Source organism: Vitis vinifera, chromosome 10 (assembly GCF_030704535.1).
Source record: "Vitis vinifera cultivar Pinot Noir 40024 chromosome 10, ASM3070453v1".
Lineage (NCBI taxonomy): Eukaryota > Viridiplantae > Streptophyta > Magnoliopsida > Vitales > Vitaceae > Vitis > Vitis vinifera.
This window is the reverse complement of record NC_081814.1, coordinates 8199256-8216428: the sequence shown is the minus strand read 5'-3', so window position 1 is coordinate 8216428 and position 17173 is coordinate 8199256. Positions and strand designations below refer to the sequence as shown.

Below are 17173 nucleotides of genomic sequence, written 5' to 3'. Positions count from 1 at the left end.
GCCCTTATCCAATGAAGGGCACTGTGTCTCTGCCTTCAATGCCGGGCATGACCACAGGCTCCATGCCCCAACCACCCAATAAGGTGCCCGCAAGCGCAGGAGATAGTAATGTGAAAATGGGGAGATTTAACGCCAGTTCATCGGGGACTTAGCTCATCTCCCCGAGTGCAGTTATGGCCTTCTGTTTTTAGTTTGAGAACGAGGTATTATATATGGGGAAAACACATTTTAAGGCTTTGGAGTTTGAGAATTGAGGAAACGGTTTACTCCAAGAGTGTGAAAACATTGCAGTGGACTTCGTTTGGTTGGAAGAGTAGATAGATAGACACACGGTGCGTTAGGTACCTGGGCCAATATGTGCTGTTTGGAGGTCATGTCTAGTGGGGACACGGTACACTCAGATCCCAATCCTCAACATGGCTTCAGCTGTTTCTACTTTGAACCGAGTCCTTCGATTCCCTTCTAGGGTCTCACATAAACTTATTTATTTATGCTCTTATTTAATTATCTAAATATTATTATATGTAGGGACCCCTCCCCTGATGACACGTGACGTGCATTGCTATCCAGAGCAACTCCATTCGGACTCCCAAAGAGGGGCACGTGGCGCGCTCCCCTATCCGGACTTCCTCATGGAGAAGCACACGACACTCGAAAACATCACATCCGGACGATAACATATCCTATTCGGATATGTTGTCCGGATCGTTGACTAAAGTGAGCAAGTCTTACTACGTCATTCCGACAGTTTGCCACAGCCCACGTTCCACCACCTGCAAAGCGAAAGGACATGAATGATGACAAGTCATCTCTCACGATCTCTGACAACCGCCCGTAGGGTGATAATGACCCTGCCACCACCTAGAGGCATTATAACGAGCCAAAAAATCTCTCCATCATTAAAGAGGGAGGTAGAGCTTCTGACACTATATATATATATATATATATAAGGACCTTCACATAAGGAAGAGGGTAAGTTTGCTATACCTAAAAAAAGACTAACTGCTTAATATCTCTAAATATGACTAACAAAACCATCGGAGGGTATGTTCGGACATCCTGTCTGGACATCTTTTGCAGGGAAGACTGAACCAGAACTCGATTTTGGTTGAAAGTGTGCGTCCACTTGGCAGCTACGTGGATCATCGGGATGCAAGGCTTCAACATTATACATATATATTCAATAATTTATATCTTTTCTTCTATGAATACCATTACCATTCCTTAACATTTTCCTCCTAATTATTATCTAAAGTTAGTAGAAGGCCAAAAGCTTTTATTAATGATCATGGTCTACTTCCTTTCTAAGAATGATTTTGTAGTATATATCCCTGTTTGTGTGGAAAGAAACACCACGATCAAGTTGCTAACATGCTGTGTTTTCCTTTCTTTCTTTTTTTCCCCACAAAAAGGAGCTCTTTTCCTTCTCTTGATGGAATATGTCGTGGAAGTTGAAGGGTTGCAATATGATTGAAGAAAAATGTGAAATTAGGAGTGGTGAGAAGCATTACTTAAAATGGGAGGCAGCATGCTGCAGGGTGCCTGAATAAGAAGATAGCTCCAATGGAAACAATACAAACAACTTTATCATTTGACTCATTGATTGTGGGTTACGGGTCACATCTTGTGATTTTCAATAATCAACCCACTTTTTTCCATGGTGGACCGTCCCTTACTCTGAATTAACTTTTGATCATCCGGGTTCATTGTCCTCTAATGTCGTCCAATCCCCCTAAATACTTTTTCCAATACCCATCAAACTCGAAACCCGTTTTTCTTTGTAGAAACAAAAAAAGGGTCTGAATTTTAGGTGAAGTGAAAAAGGCTATGGCTTAGAGGAGAGGAGTAGGCATATAAAGGAATTATTATCATATTTTTGTCAACATCTTCTTTCGGCCGAGTATTTTTTTGTACTTTCATCTTCCCCCCACATGCCACACAACAGCGGGTCTTTACTCCTGACTTTTAATCACACACAGATGTCTGATCATAAGTCTTGCCTTTGTCGAGACTCAAGAGTGATATTAGAATGCATTTATTTTTCTGGTTGTGATAGCCAATACAAGAAAATTCAAAGAGAGGACTAGCTATATTGAGATATTTTCAAATGTGAGCTCTGCCATATTTATTTTCACCTATCTTTGCTAGGTTGAGCCTCCTGTCAGCCTCCTGCCCTCGGGTTCGGGTAGTCTCAGCCTTTTCATCATTGATTGTAATTTTAAAAAGTATTAATTATGTTAAAATATTTCATAAAATTATTATTAAATATATTTTAAAACTATTTTTAAATATATCTTAAAAAATTGGGACAATGGGTATAAATTTTTATTTTATTTTATTTACAATAATTCTTAATTTTTAATTAAAAATATAGAAACCAATAAATCACACATAATAAAGAGTTAACTTTTGGGCGAGGTTCTCAAAATAATATTAATAGTGAATATGAAAAAAATTTAAAATTTTTAAAAATAACAAGCAAGAAATAAATATAATATCTGAAAAAAACTATTTGAAATTGAAGTTGTCAAGTCATAATTTTTAGATGCAATTTTTTTGCTTTTATGGAATTATCATATTCAAAATTTGATTTCAATTTGAATTTTAAAAAATAATAAAATAATTATACGAGCCCTTGCAATTAGAAAAATAAAGTAATCTTTTGATTTTAAAAGTAAAAGTGAGAAAAGGTTGAACACGTATTGGACAAGCTTTGAAACTTAGATCTTACGAATGATAATGTGGTGTTATGCCATGTAATCATATGTATACACTACTCCCATTTTTTACTTGAGAAAAAGGTTGTGATATTGCCTTTCCACATTTTATATTTTTCTTAAATCTTATTACCTTAAAAAATTGTTTTTAAAAAACATTTCTTTATATTTTTTTACAACAAATTTGTGTTTGAAAATTTTCAAAATGTTTATTTTATTTTTCATATTTATTAAAAAATATTTTATAAACTCAAATATGATAAAACAGTTTCGATGCATCGAAAATTACATCTTTTGTAACGACTTATTTCATATATATATATTGTCTGTTTTGCACCATTTCTGATTTTAAAATACGTCTACATATTTAAGAGAAACTTATATTTATATAATATCAAAAACTTTCTTTCTTATCGCAAATATTATAAATACTCTTAATATATATATAAAGAGACAAACACTTTTTATTGAGTTAAATAAACCCCTACATTGGGATTGAGAATTGATTTTAATACTATTTATAACGACTTGCATTCAACTATATAGATATTATCCGCTCTTGATCCAAAAAGGCCTTCCAACTTAAAGTATTAAGATAGGATAGGACCCATGTTTATATAGTATTAAGATTTTTTTTTCCTTTATTTGATGTGAAATATCACCTTTTTTTTAATCAAATAACCCGAAAAAAGCTTTAAAAAAACGAGTGTTGGGTGAGGAGGGTATTGACCATTAGGTATTATTTTCTTTCTAAAGATAAGGCTTCCAAACATCAGCACATCTACTTTCTTTCCGGTTTCTTTGAAGAAATCTCCCCAAAAGCAAAAAGCTTATACCAGTGCCCATCACAAAATCTTACTCTACAATCATTCTCATTTCTAGGATTTCTACAAACTATTTTGACAGATTTTTCTGAACCAAAGGAGTGGATAAAAATCTTATACTTTTTCCAAAAATTTAATATTTGATTTTTATTTTTATTCTCAAGAATTGGGAAAGTGTAGATTTTAAATATCCAAGAGTGAAGCATTAAGTACAATTGAAAAATGAGAGAAGATGATGATGGTGCGGGGCAGTCCTGTCCAGAATGGGTATAGAATGATAGATGGCTAATGCATGCATCACGCTGCTTCTGTCTTGAATCTTGATCATCAAGTCAAATAAAGTCAATAATGCAAATTTATAATAATTTATATGATTGTATGTTGGAATTTTGGTCAACCTTACTCCTATTTTATCATCTGCTTTCCCATCTATTGTCTTCTCCTCTATACACTATTACAAAGCTACCTGTCATTTTCGATTGAGTCATTCCTTAATTTCTTTTCGTATCTTTCATATGTAACTGCTGTAAAATTTAAAATATTTTAAATTTTTTATATTCAATTAACAATAATTTATTATTTTAATATAATAAAAACAAATTCGACTATTAATTGATATTAATAAGTTATTTTAGTTGAATAAAAAAATTAATTATTTTGATTTTTTTTCATTAAACCAAAATATAAACACTATCAAGATATATTTGATAAATTTTTTTAATCAAATTTCTTTTTTTTGAGAACTTATTTTAAAAATCTGTTGTATTTTTGAGAGTATGTTTTTTTTTAAAAATAATTATAAAATGATTAAAAATGGAATTATTTTTTAAAAAATATTTAAAAACATAGAAAATAAGTTATACTCTTATTATAAATTTTTATTTTAGATAATATTAAAGAAGATTTTTTAAAAATTATTGTAAAAAAACTTTATCTTTATTTTATTTCATTTTTGAGTGGGATCCAAAAGAGGGAGAAGAAAAAAAGAAAGATGGTAGGTGCAGAAGGGGAAAAAACATAGAATAGACAAAGATTGATAGGAATTAATCATCCTTTTTCTTTTTTTTCCCGCGCTTTAAATTCTACTTTTGTTTGGGAGGTGTTCTTTACTAATATTTTTAGGCACCTCCATCCCCGCCTTCAATCCTAATCCTCAGAGTCAAAGGTGTGATTGCAGATTGCCTTCTTTATCTTTCAAAAACGCTTAGCCTGAGGGGATCATTTCATTTCTTTTTCCTTTTCTTTTCTTTTCCATTTCCCAGCATATTTATTTACCTTATTTTCTTCCTCAAAAGAAGTACAATTCCGCAAATTTTCATGACCCCAGACTCCCACCTTTCACATCTCCCCCCTCCGCCTCTGTCTCCGAGTCTCCAACTTCACTTGTATAGTGGTAGTAGTAGTATTCATATGGATTCACTCAACCCCAACAGGAGCAAGTTCGCTCGCACCATCCACAAGGTCATCCACCTCCGAACCCCTGCTAAGCTCGTCACCCACTGTGGTAAAGATTCCATCACGCCTCACAAATCCAAGAAATTTCATCAAGATGATGACGCGGATGATGATGATTCCAAGCTCCGCAGCAGAGCCGTCTTGGAAGCTCTGGTAGCCAAGCTTTTTGCCTCTGTTTCTACCATCAAGGCTGGTTATGCTGAGATGCAAGCTGCTCAGTCTCCTTATGACGTCGACGCCATCCAGGTGGCGGACAAGGCCGTGGTGAGGGAGCTCAGGCTCATTTCCGAGCTGAAGCAGAGCTTCTTGAAGAAGCAGCTCGATCTGTCGCTGGCTGTGCCCCAAGTCACTGTGCTGTTGGCCGAGATTCAGGAGCAGCAGAGCCTTATGAAGACTTACGAGATCACCATGAAGAAGCTGGAGTCGGAGATGGACCTCAAGGACTCCCACATTGATGAGCTCAAGAAGCGGCTTCAGGAGTGTAATCAAGGAAACAAGGTGATGGAGAAGAGGTTGAATTCAAGCGGCCCTTTGCCTTTTCTCGACAACCTCAAACTCTCACTCATGAATCCCAACCACTTCTGTCAAGTTCTTCATTACGCCGTGAGATCTATCCGGAGATTCGTGAAATTCATGAGCTCCGAAATGGAGTCTGCGCATTGGGATATGGATGCGGCCGCAAAGTCCATAGTCCCAGACACTGTGTTGGCGAAGCCAACCCATAGATGCTTCGCGTTCGAATCTTTCGTGTGCAGAGCAATGTTCGAAGGATTCAATTCCCCAAACTTTTCGTTGAGCGAATCATCGTCAGCCCCAGAAGGGAAAGGGAAACAACGGAGACAGCTCTTCTTCGAGAGGTTCAAGAAGCTCAAATCGGTAAACCCCATTCACTTCCTCTCCCAGAACCCACGATCAACGTTCGGCAAATTCGTGCGAGCCAAGTACCTGAGCCTGGTGCACGCCAAAATGGAGTGTTCCTTCTTCGGAAACTTGAACCAGCGCAAGCTTCTGAACGCTGGGTCGTACCCAGAAACCGCTTTCTTCGCCGCCTTTGCAGAGATGGCGAAGCGTGTGTGGGTGCTCCATGGATTGGCATTCTCGTTCGATGTAGAGATTGGAGTCTTCCAAGTCAGCCACAACAGCAGATTCTCGGAAGTGTACATGGAATGCGTGACGGAAGACGCGTTCGACACCGTCGACGGCGACTTACGGGTGGGTTTCACGGTGGTGCCGGGGTTCAAGATTGGAAGCACTGTGGTACAGTGTCAAGTGTACTTGTCTCCGGCGGCGACTGCTCCGGCTGACTGTTGAGTAATGCCGTTTTGGAATGTGAATGATTGTACATTGGGTTCTGAAATGATGAATCTCACGCGCTTTAAAGGCACGCTCCACTCATGGAGGGACCCTTGGCTCCCACTTCTGTGTGGGGTCAAGCTCCTTCCGTTTTAAATCTGGTGGGCTAGGAAATATCTATATATATATTTTATCAATCAAAGGGGAAAAAGGTATGAAAATAAAAAGCATATGTTTATGTTAATAAATTTTGTAATTAATTTTTCCATTCTATTTGTTCTTTAAGAGTCATGATACAATGACGTTCCATACATACAAAGAAAAATTAAAAATTTTGGTTATATCCGGGGAAGCTTCCTCTTAAATTTTGTCACAATGATCTAAAATTGAAGGAATATGGTCATGATTGAGACATAGGTTAAACTCGAGTATTGGACGGGACAAAATAATACCCGAACCGCCTTTTAAGTTTCGACACCACTCAACGATTCTTAAAGATGACGGGTCATACTTTGGAACAATACTATTTCTCCTATTCCCTCTCCAGAACAATCATAAAAAATAATTGTAATCAAGAGCATTTTTGTAACAACATCAATGTCGTCCCATGGCAAACTGCTTGTTCCCTCAAATTTTAGGAAAGGTGCAGGGGTACTTGAGCAGTTGAGCACCCACATGGTTGGAAGATTGGGGAGGCGCGTGGAGCACCGGTGAAGTCTCACACTTTGTTTGATCATGGGGGCTGAGTACACTGAACACGTCAGAAGGGATGTGGGCCCACACGTGAAAGTGTCCCAGAAGGGATATGACCTGGATTTTGTAGGCGTCCAGTGAGCCAAGAGAAAAAGCTAGAAAGAGTGCCAAGGGCGGTGATTATGGGACCAGCCTCCTGTCCTTTTTTTTCATGCCGTAAGAAAAAGACTTAAAAAAATAAAAAGGATATGACCCAAATTATAAAATCCACTCGGCTGGTGTTCTCCATTTTGTTTGTTTTTCTTCACATGACAGGCCGGGTTTCCACTCTGCATGTATGATAATAATAAAAAATAAAAACGGCAAGGCATCTTTGCCTCTTCATCAAGGCCATTTTCTTTTCCGACCATGCATTTACTCTTTAGTCTTTAGATAGCATAGAAAAGTGAGGAGGGGTATGGATGTAGACAGATTGGGTGAAGGGTGTGTGGGGGAGTTTCACAGAGTCCAACATGGTCACAGGCTCACAGCATATGTGATATACCATTCAGCCCTTGCATCTTGTGAAAATTTCATGGTGCATGAAGGTGACTCCCAACAATCGAAAAACAAATGCAACGCCTAATCAACGCCAAACATACGAGAGTATGAACAAAACTTTCTCGATATGGAAAACAATCATCCACTTCGTAAGAAATATAAATAAGGTAGGTGGAACTTGGATTGAAGACAATGAAGAGAGGGGATGTGACATTAAACCATTCAAGTAACTGGACCAATGTGGATGGCTACTGTCGGTTGTATGTATTATTCTCATTAGATTAAAAACATACACATGGGAAACACAAATAGATATCGGTACTTGAAGGTGTCCTCCAAGCATCTGCCCCTGCCATATCCGATGTGGATTTCTGCCTCCATTAGGTAACTGGGCCACACACACCTCTCCCTTTTTCCTTTTGATACCTTACATTCTTGTTACTACAGAAATTAAATATTTCTTTAAGGTTGGATCTTCCTTGTAATTTGATTATCATATGAAAAATATTAAAAAAAATCAAATGTGATTAAAATTAATTAAAATTTATATATATTTTAATTATTTAATCTTTACATTAAACAGTTAAAATAAATTAAATGAATTTAAAATAAACATGTAATTTTTTTTTTCTTGCATTTTCTCCAAACCAAACATAGCATTAGGGTTCATGGAGATGGGAAAAAAGGCCTTCTGATGTGCCAAGAGACTGTAGTTTCAACTCAGACTTCTGTTTTCTTTACAACTCAGACATGGTTGGGTAGCCATGTCTCTCAAATCGCTGATCACTATCCCAAGGGAGGAGAAGGATCAGATCGCACACCCTAGAAAGATTGGCATTGTCTCTGGGAAAACTTGGCGAAAAGCAAATTCCCAGAGAATCCAATATGGCCCATCCGTGAGCCAAGTTGAGTCGATGAGAGAAAAAATTTGCAGGCATCAAGGACGAGCATCTCCGACAGAGAAATGGGCCTACTGAAAGATCCAGCAACAAAGAAACACCTCCATCCGCCCAACAGAATTCTCTGTTGAAAAATTTGTAGTACCAGTGACGCCGCCTATACCAATACTCTTCCCAAACGACACTCTCTACAGCCCGTGACATCATTTCCAATTATCATCACCTTGAAAAGAAAATACCAAAAACATGGTTCCAGGTATTATTTTACAATCCGAACTGCAAATTTGAAATCTGATTTCTTGGTCCACACCCAACTTTCAAACAGGACTACCGACTACCTATGTAGTTTTGCAGCCAACAAATAGTTTGCTGGGATCTGTAGAAAATCAGTGCTTTTCTATCACCTGGTTCTCTGATGAGCTCTTCATTTAGGATTAATCTTTTAAAAATTCTCTTGTATTAGTCACGCTAACACATTATTTCAGGCTTGTGTTGCAGCAACACTTCGATCATGCGATAACCATGCCAAAACAACAGCACAAATTTCAGCGTCCTAGTCACAAGGGATGCAATGGTGCGAGGAATTGAGAGGAAAATTTCTATAAAATTTACACATTCCATATGCCAACAAATTGAGCTAAGTAACAAAGGCAAATTAAAATGAAGAAGAAGAGAAATCACACAAAAAAGAATAAAAAAAAAAAAGGGCACCTGTATAGTGTTAATTCAACAGGGCATCTATATCAACCAGCTGATGTCCACTTATGTTACTGCCAGAGCTTCAGCTTTGCACTTTAGAAATCAACTCGCAAGAGCAAGAATGTAAGTGAGGATGCACACTTCCTATATGATGTGTGAGAATCTTCATTGGGCAAGCTTGGTGGTTGTTATCATCTGCTGCAACAAAGGTTTGGGCATTTCTTTCAGCCCCAAGTCTGTTCACCATGAACAAATCTGGTTGATTCTGCAAACCCTTCAAATGTCTGAGTTGATGGCAAAAATTTTCTACTTGCTTCCCTTTTTTTTTTTTTTTCTTTTGGGGGTTGTGGTGTGGGGTGCGGGGGGTACTGTTTTCTGAGTCTGATTCTTCATTCTGTCTTTCACTACTTGTGTCACAGGAAAATCCAAGATTCTGATATTTCCAAATTGGCCATGAAACAATCAAATAGAAGGCCATCTTCAACAACTTACTTCCAAACAGAGCCAAAATTGATGACTACCTGCAATCACAGGCTGGCACAGCATTCTTCCAGATTGGCTCAATGGTGAAGAGAAGTGAGGCTTAATCAGATAAGAAAGCCACATGAAGATTTCAAGGAGAGCTTGCTTCAAGTTCGGGAGATGGGGAAGGGTCTGAAGCATCAGCAAGAGCATCAAGCATGTTTATGACCTCAGTTGTGTCATCCAAATAGTACTTGGCTTTACTTGGTTTCTGTCCAACCGTGCAGGCAAAAACTGATGTATTAGAGGAGAGGATCCCACTCGATACTGCATTACCAATGATTTCAAACATATGCTCATCAGATCTGTCATCACCTACACACAACACAAAATCAGCCTGCCTTCCCCTCTCTGCCATTGAAGTGAAGATCTTTTCCGCAACCACACCTTTACTGATGCCCTATAAGCCAAAGTTAAAACCAAAACAAAAACTTAGATATGCACATCTCAATATTAAAGCTATAATCACAACCAATAAATACATTGATAACATCACATTTAAAACCAAAGCACAGTATATAGCTGCAAATATTAGGCAATACACTGACTGTCAACTGACATAACCTAATCAAATTCTTGTCCCCAAGTCATTCTGATATATGTCAGCCATGCTTGGCAAGGGCCTAGGATAGGAGGACATAAGAGGAAAACAGTAGCAAGTCTTCCTAAGAGGAGATATATAAGCCATGAAAGCTCTTGGTGCAAATCAATAATGCATGTGCAACACCATATTGTTCACAAAGGGATGGTCAATGGTCAAGCGGGGAACATCGAAGGCATACTCAGGGAATATGTGTCCATTCAAAGAAGAGCCAAATCCTGCAAGGTAACTAACACCTCTTTCTATATTTATGCCATGATTCTAAAATGGACGAACTGTAAGGAATACTTGATTGAACTAAGATTCTAATTATGCTTCTTTCTATTTTACATTGTTTTTATGCTGATTGAAACCCATGATGTTTGTCTAAACACTCCAATTGTCAAATTTAGATTCTTTTCATTTTTATTTACAGTATCTGGGTGGGTCAATTAAGAGCTATTTGACTTGCTGATCTTGGATTGCAGGCATATGGCATTGCCACTCAGCCTTCTCTGATTCTAACATGTCACTCAAATCTCTCTCCTTTGGAACGTTTGAGATAGATGAGAAGCGTTCTACAATAAAATGGTTTTATATTAGCATTGGGCTTGATATCTCAATATGACAATTGCAGAACTGTTAGGCTTTCAGAATTTTTCCTTCTTTGCTATTTTCAAGAAGAAAACCTAATTATAAAAGAGAAACTCATCACTGCAAGGTAAGCTATTGGCTTTTATTACAGTGTTAGGGCTCTAGAAGCCTATTTGTGTTTTCCCCAATGATAGGCTCAACCCATTTGTGTTGCCTTCTCCAAAAGGATTGTAGATGGCTAATCCTCTAAGATTGGGAAAGGTGAGGTCTTGTGCCCAATTGTATTCCATTCTTTCTTACAAGTGGAATTCTATTTCATTGGAAAATAGACATGAAATGACAAACTAAAGAGTTAAGAATTTTTTTTTTTGTTTTGATAGACAAAGGAAAGGTATGTATGATATAATAACAAAAAAAGTACACAGAAGTACACAAGACGTCTACATGAGGCAGCTAAAAGAAAGGTCTCATAAGAGGACAAAAAACCACCCTCACAATCATGAAGACCCTACCCAATCTTAAAAATCAATCAAAGGCAATGAACATTCTCTTATGCACATGCCAACCCAAGCTCAAAGATTGCATAGAATGTTTTAAGTTTTGGTAAGGCTTTTCCTTATTTTCAAATGCTCTTTGATTTTGTTCCCACCAAATAGTCCAAGAAATACAAAGAGCGGCTCTCCACACCTTCCTTCTTTTCCAAATTGACCTAACATAGGCATTGCCAAGATGCATTGCATCAACCTATTGAAATGATTGTCCCAATCTTTTAAAACTAAAAATCAGTCTAGCCTTGTCAAAGACTAATTGTTCAAATGGGCCTCATCAAAGGCATATCAACGCCATAGCATTTGTAGGTAGTAAAAAGGGACAAGTTTGAGGCAGATAAACAGTCTCACAAAGGATGTCTTGTTTGTTTAACTCTACAATCCCGTGGGACACAACAATGATGTTGTATTTGCATGGGGGATGATTATTCCATATCATGTAAGGGAAAAAAGTTCCTGACATCATATATGTAATAACCTCCTTTATATAGATGCATTTTAAAGCTTTGAAGGCTCATTAGATTGGAACAAACAATAATTCCAAAGGAGGGAGCAAGCCATTGAGTAGCTAATCATGGTACCTAGTGATTAGATAAATTTTGACATAAAGAAAGGCAACCCAACAAAGGTCACTAATTCTTTCATACACCTTTTAAGCCATGGTTTCAAATTGGGAGGATTGATCGGAGATTTGAATAGAAATCTAATTGTATTATTCTTGTATTTTACATTACTGTTATGCATTAATAAACTCTTAATTGGGTTAGATGGTATAGATTGGGTTGGCCCTCAAGTGTCTCAGCGACAGAAACAAAGAAAAGACAATTTCAATCACATCTCCTATCACTTAAAGCCAATCCTTACCAGAGGAGGAAATATGATTAAATAATCTATCCTCCTTTTTTCCTTCCTGTTGATTTGGTTCCCCCCTGAATAGATCAGAATTATGATGATTTTCTTATATTTTACACATCACTCTTATGTTCACACAAATTCTGATCTGAATCAGTAAAATCTATCCCATTTCCCTACGGGCTACGGTTCATTCCAATATAGTTGTGTGTGCTGTCATGCAGACGTTATTACCATGGTTTCTAATTTCAATTCGTTCCTTAAACAAAATCGCAAAACAAAATGTACAGGCAGGCAAAGACATTGCCCTGTAACATCATATGTCAACCTTCCAACAAAAAAAGATATGGGGCTTGCACTAGCCCTCCAACAGTGATGTGATCACTATTCTGTTAAAAAAACAGTAAGCGTATTTTTTGCTATTTATTTTTCATTAAGTAAGAAGAAAAAATCAATCCATGATATGTTACAATACAGAATTTTTTTTATTTTTTATTTTTAAATGACACATGATGCAATTTATGAATTAACAACTATGATCACATTGCTTAAACAACCTTTTTTTAGGGTTAAGGGTGTTTCTTGATCAACTTGTCCATTTTGTAAGCCATAGAAAAGGAAATTGATTGTAATCCATAGCAAACTTCTACTACTAAGGGGAAAAAAAAAACCTAATATATTAAGAGAAAGTTTATATTCAACAATTATCGTCATTTTCAATTTCAACATTTAAATAACTCAAATGACAATTCCCTAATATTCATTTACTACAAGAATAAATTTACTTAACTTTCAACATTTTAAGCATGTGTTTAACAATAAGTATGTAGCATTTTCATGAAGGATTATTTTACCTCTCCCCCCACTTTTATGATTAATTTCTAACATTAAAATACACTTTAAACAATTAATATAAATTTATTTTAAGAATTTTTTTGAATTTGATTTTTCCCTTTTTTTTTATAGGTGTTGAATTTGATTTTTTTAGAAAATATGAAAAATTGTTGTCTTAATTAATTATTTATTTTTGATAGATTGTGTCACATATTGTCTTGTGTATCATATATGTATCATAAGATACACTTAAGATAAGATATAGACTATTGATACATATTGATTTCCATAAAAATGTACTGAATTAGTGTATCATAAATTTTGTACAACTATAGACGTGATAAGTATTAGGAAATTGGGAGATGGAAGAGGTGGAAACTTTTTTCAGTAGGTTACATGGTCATGCGCTTAGAAGGGGGAATGAGGATGTCATGTCTTGGAGGGTTTCAAAGAAAGATTTCTTTACAGTTAAGTCTTTCTTCTCATCCCTAGCTCCTTGCATCGGTAGAGAGTTCCCTTCAAGCTTAGTTTGGAATCCTTGGGTTCCAAAGAGAGTCAGCTTTTTTGCTTGGGAGGCTATCGGGGGAAGAATTCTAACTATGGATCAACTAAAAAGGAGGGGTTGGGCCTTACCAAGTAGGTGCTATTTGTGTAAAGCGGATGAAGAATCAACAAATCATGTGCTTATTCATTGTCCCAAGGCAGCTATGATTTGGCACCTTATTTTTGCTCTTTTTGGTGTTCATTGGGTTGTGCCCAATTCTATCAAGGAAACCATTCTTGGTTGGAACAACACCTTTGTTGGAAAGAAAAGAAAAAAGGCATGGAATGCAGCCCCTTTATGCTTATTTTCGACTTTATGGAAGGAAAGAAATAGAAGAATTTTTTAAGATACTGAATTAACGGATCAAGCTATTTTACGGTCTTTTTTGTACATGTTTTCGGATTGGGTTAGGGTGCATGTAGATTGTGCTTCATGGTCCATTTTCGATTTCATTGATTGGTTGGGTTGTAAGTAAGGGTTTTTTTGTTTTTTTCTTCCCCTTTGGCCTTGATGCCTTGTATACTTCGTGTATACTTTCAGGTGTACTTCAGGCTTTCTTTATACAATTGCTATTACTTATCAAAAAAAAAAAAGTATCAGGAAATTGCATTCATGTAGAATATAAGTATGAAAACAAAAATGTAGTTGACATATAAGGGGTACCTGTGGCTTCACTTCTACAATGAATTGACCACTTTTCACAGCAACAGGTTCATTTGCTAGCACACTTTCTAGATGGTCTAACATCTCCTTGGCCTGGCTAGAGCCAAAACCTGGGTCTGCATCCTGATGGTGCCAAACCAAGGCACTCTCCTTGGTTTCAATATAAGAACCATCAGTAGCTTCTGTGTACAATTTCATTACAGGCTCAGCCATCTGTATCCACCCAAAATCATTACTCTGACCACAGATTTCCCATTCTTCATTCACAGACCACCTGACAAATCACATAATTAAGATGTGACTATAATCTATATGCATAAAAAATGGAAGAATATTATAGGAAATTAGCATACCTTAAGAAGTATCCATGTTCTGCTGCAATTCCAAGCCTGTTGCAAGGAGAAAACCACTTGCCTAAGCTATCCCTTCCCCTTCCACTAACAACAAACACTGTATTTCTAGGGTCACTACAAAGCGTGTTCAAGATTAAGATAACATCTTCACTTGGAGTCTTATTGATGGATGTCTGAGGCATTACAGTCCCATCATAATCCAAAAGGATGGCCCTATTTTTGGCCCTTGAATATGCAGATACAATAGAATCAATAGACAACTTTCTGAAGTTAGGATCGAGGGCTACAACTCTGAAACCGAAGCTCAACCCAATTCCCCAACACCATCTCCTAAAATGGTCTTTACAAGACCGCTCCATATCCTGGAAAAAACTTTTCGACCAATATGCCACATCATGTGTACTAACATACCTGTAATGCTTCTCGTGACGCAATTGCTTCTCAGCATCAGCCATAGAAATTGCCTCATTCATTGCCTCAGCAGTTGCTTCAACATTCCATGGATTGACTCTAATGGCACCACTCAGCGAAGGAGAGCATCCTATGAACTCTGATACCACTAGCATGCTCTTCTTGGGGCCACTTGATTCAGAACCAGATTCAGATCCAGAGACTCCCTGCCTGGACACGATATACTCATATGGGATAAGGTTCATTCCATCCCTGACAGCTGTCACTACGACACACTCGGCAATGGTGTAAAATGCAGCTTTCTCACTAAGAGAAACTGGCCTATCAATAAATACAATCGGTTCATAACCTGGCTGCCCAAAATTTTCATTAATTCTCTTACAGCTTGCCTGTATTTCAGCCTGTATCACCTCGAGATCTCTCCCACTCCCCCTAGCAGGGTTTGCAATCTGTACCAACACTGCCCTTCCTTGCCACTTTGGATGCTGTGTGAGCATCTGCTCCATTGCCAACAACTTCAAATTGACACCTTTAAAGATGTCCATGTCATCAACACCCAGTAGCACAGTCTTTCCCTCAAACTGCTGTTTAAGCTCTCCCACCCGCCATTCCTTATCTGCAAATCTCAACACAGATTCAATCTGCCCCATGTGAACCCCAACTGGCATAATCTTTATTCCAACAGTCCTTCCATAATATTCCAAACCAATATAACCCCTCTTTGACTGATACTCCAAACCCAACATCCGACTACAACAAGAAAGGAAATGCCGGGCATAATCAAAAGTGTGGAAACCAATAAGGTCTGAATTCAAGAGTGCCTTAAGTATCTCTTCTCTCACTGGTAGGGTCCTATATATCTCAGATGAAGGAAATGGACTATGAAGGAAAAAACCCATTCTCAATCTGTTAAACCGTCTTCGCAAAAAGGTCGGCAACACCATCAAATGGTAATCATGAATCCAAACATAGTCATCTTCAGGGTTTAACACCTCAATCACCCTCTGCGAAAAGATCTTATTAGCAGACACATAGGCCTCCCACAAAGACCTATCAAATCTACCCCCATGATTTGCCGAGAAGGGAAGCATGTAATGAAAAAGTGGCCACAACTGTTGCTTACAAAACCCATGATAAAATTTGGACAAAATATCCTGTGGTAAAAATGCAGGCACACACTTGAACCTATCCAACAAAACTTGCGACACATCATCCTGCTCATTTGAATCAACATCAACCCTCAACGACCCCACGTACAAAACCTCCATATCATCGGGCAAGCCATCTTTAAGTTGCAATAACAGGGAGTCCTCATCCCAACTAAAACTCCACCCTTTATTATCCGGCCTGCGCTTAGCTTTTACTGGAAGCTGATTAGCTACAATTATTACACGATCTTGGACGATAGAGGATGGAACATCTGAGGTCACACTATTAGCTTGATCATCATCAAGCTCTGATATAACACCAGGAACGGTCATTACTCGAGGCAGCCGCTTTCTTTGCCCCATCAGCGGAAAGTTCCCGGAAGCTAGATCTAAAAGATTGGTATACGATCTTGACATCATATTTTCAGACCTTTTGTTATCCTCAAAAGCTTGAACAAGATCTTCGAATTATAAACCAAACCCAAGATTGCTTTCCTGGTGAAATGAATAAATTGGGCAGGATCTGAAATGGGTATCAAGCAAACAAAATCATCACATAGATAACAACAACCAAGGATTATGAATAAAAATTGAATAAAAAACAAAATTTGAACAGATCCATGTAATCAAACAGGGACATATGCGGGTTAAAGAGATCCAAACACACCAAAAATGTTTCATGAATATAAAATGGATCAAATATTAAATCCTTTTGATGAATTTGAAGCAGAAATGAAATGATAATTACGATTCCATGCAATTTAATTGTTACAAGAAGCAAGAAAAAAAAAATCTAACAAAACTTACCTCTGTTTTCTGATCTGCAAATCAAATCCAAAAGAAAAAAAAGAAATAAAATTTTATTTTCAGTTGAAGGAAACCTAGGGTTTGGCTCTCCCTCAAGAGTCACATTAAAATGTTCCTTCTCTATATACAATGGTTCCTCCTTTTGAAAAATACGAAATTCAGAAAAAGTAAAAGAAATATTAAAAAAGAAAATGCAA

General features: G+C 37.3%; 2 protein-coding genes across 2 annotated transcripts; one reads left to right on the top strand and one right to left on the bottom strand.

Annotated features, from left to right (window-relative positions):
• The first annotated feature begins 4647 nt into the window (after positions 1 to 4647).
• LOC100259946 (protein GRAVITROPIC IN THE LIGHT 1) lies at positions 4648 to 6560 on the top strand. The gene has a single exon (XM_002268045.4). It carries the CDS (start codon positions 4859 to 4861, stop codon positions 6305 to 6307), a length of 1449 nt encoding a protein of 482 aa, XP_002268081.1. The 5' UTR covers positions 4648 to 4858; the 3' UTR covers positions 6308 to 6560.
• A 2436-nt stretch (positions 6561 to 8996) lies between these two features.
• Positions 8997 to 17173, bottom strand: LOC100265140 (probable alpha,alpha-trehalose-phosphate synthase [UDP-forming] 7). The gene is made up of 4 exons (XM_002268138.4): positions 16977 to 17173; positions 14611 to 16692; positions 14258 to 14531; positions 8997 to 10042 (listed from the first exon to the last, which is right to left on the bottom strand). Exons 2-4 carry the CDS (start codon positions 16587 to 16589, stop codon positions 9734 to 9736), a joined length of 2562 nt encoding a protein of 853 aa, XP_002268174.1. The 5' UTR covers positions 16590 to 16692; positions 16977 to 17173; the 3' UTR covers positions 8997 to 9733.

Coding starts and splice junctions, on each gene's coding strand:
- LOC100259946 (XM_002268045.4), top strand. CDS start 4,859: ATGACCCCAGACTCCCACCTTTCACATCTCCCCCCTCCGCCTCTGTCT.
- LOC100265140 (XM_002268138.4), bottom strand. CDS start 16,589: ATGATGTCAAGATCGTATACCAATCTTTTAGATCTAGCTTCCGGGAAC. Junction 14,532..14,610: donor GAACATGGATACTTCTTAAG/GTATGCTAATTT, acceptor GTGATTTGTCAG/GTGGTCTGTGAATGAAGAAT. Junction 10,043..14,257: donor TTGTAGAAGTGAAGCCACAG/GTACCCCTTATA, acceptor TTTGGCTTATAG/GGCATCAGTAAAGGTGTGGT.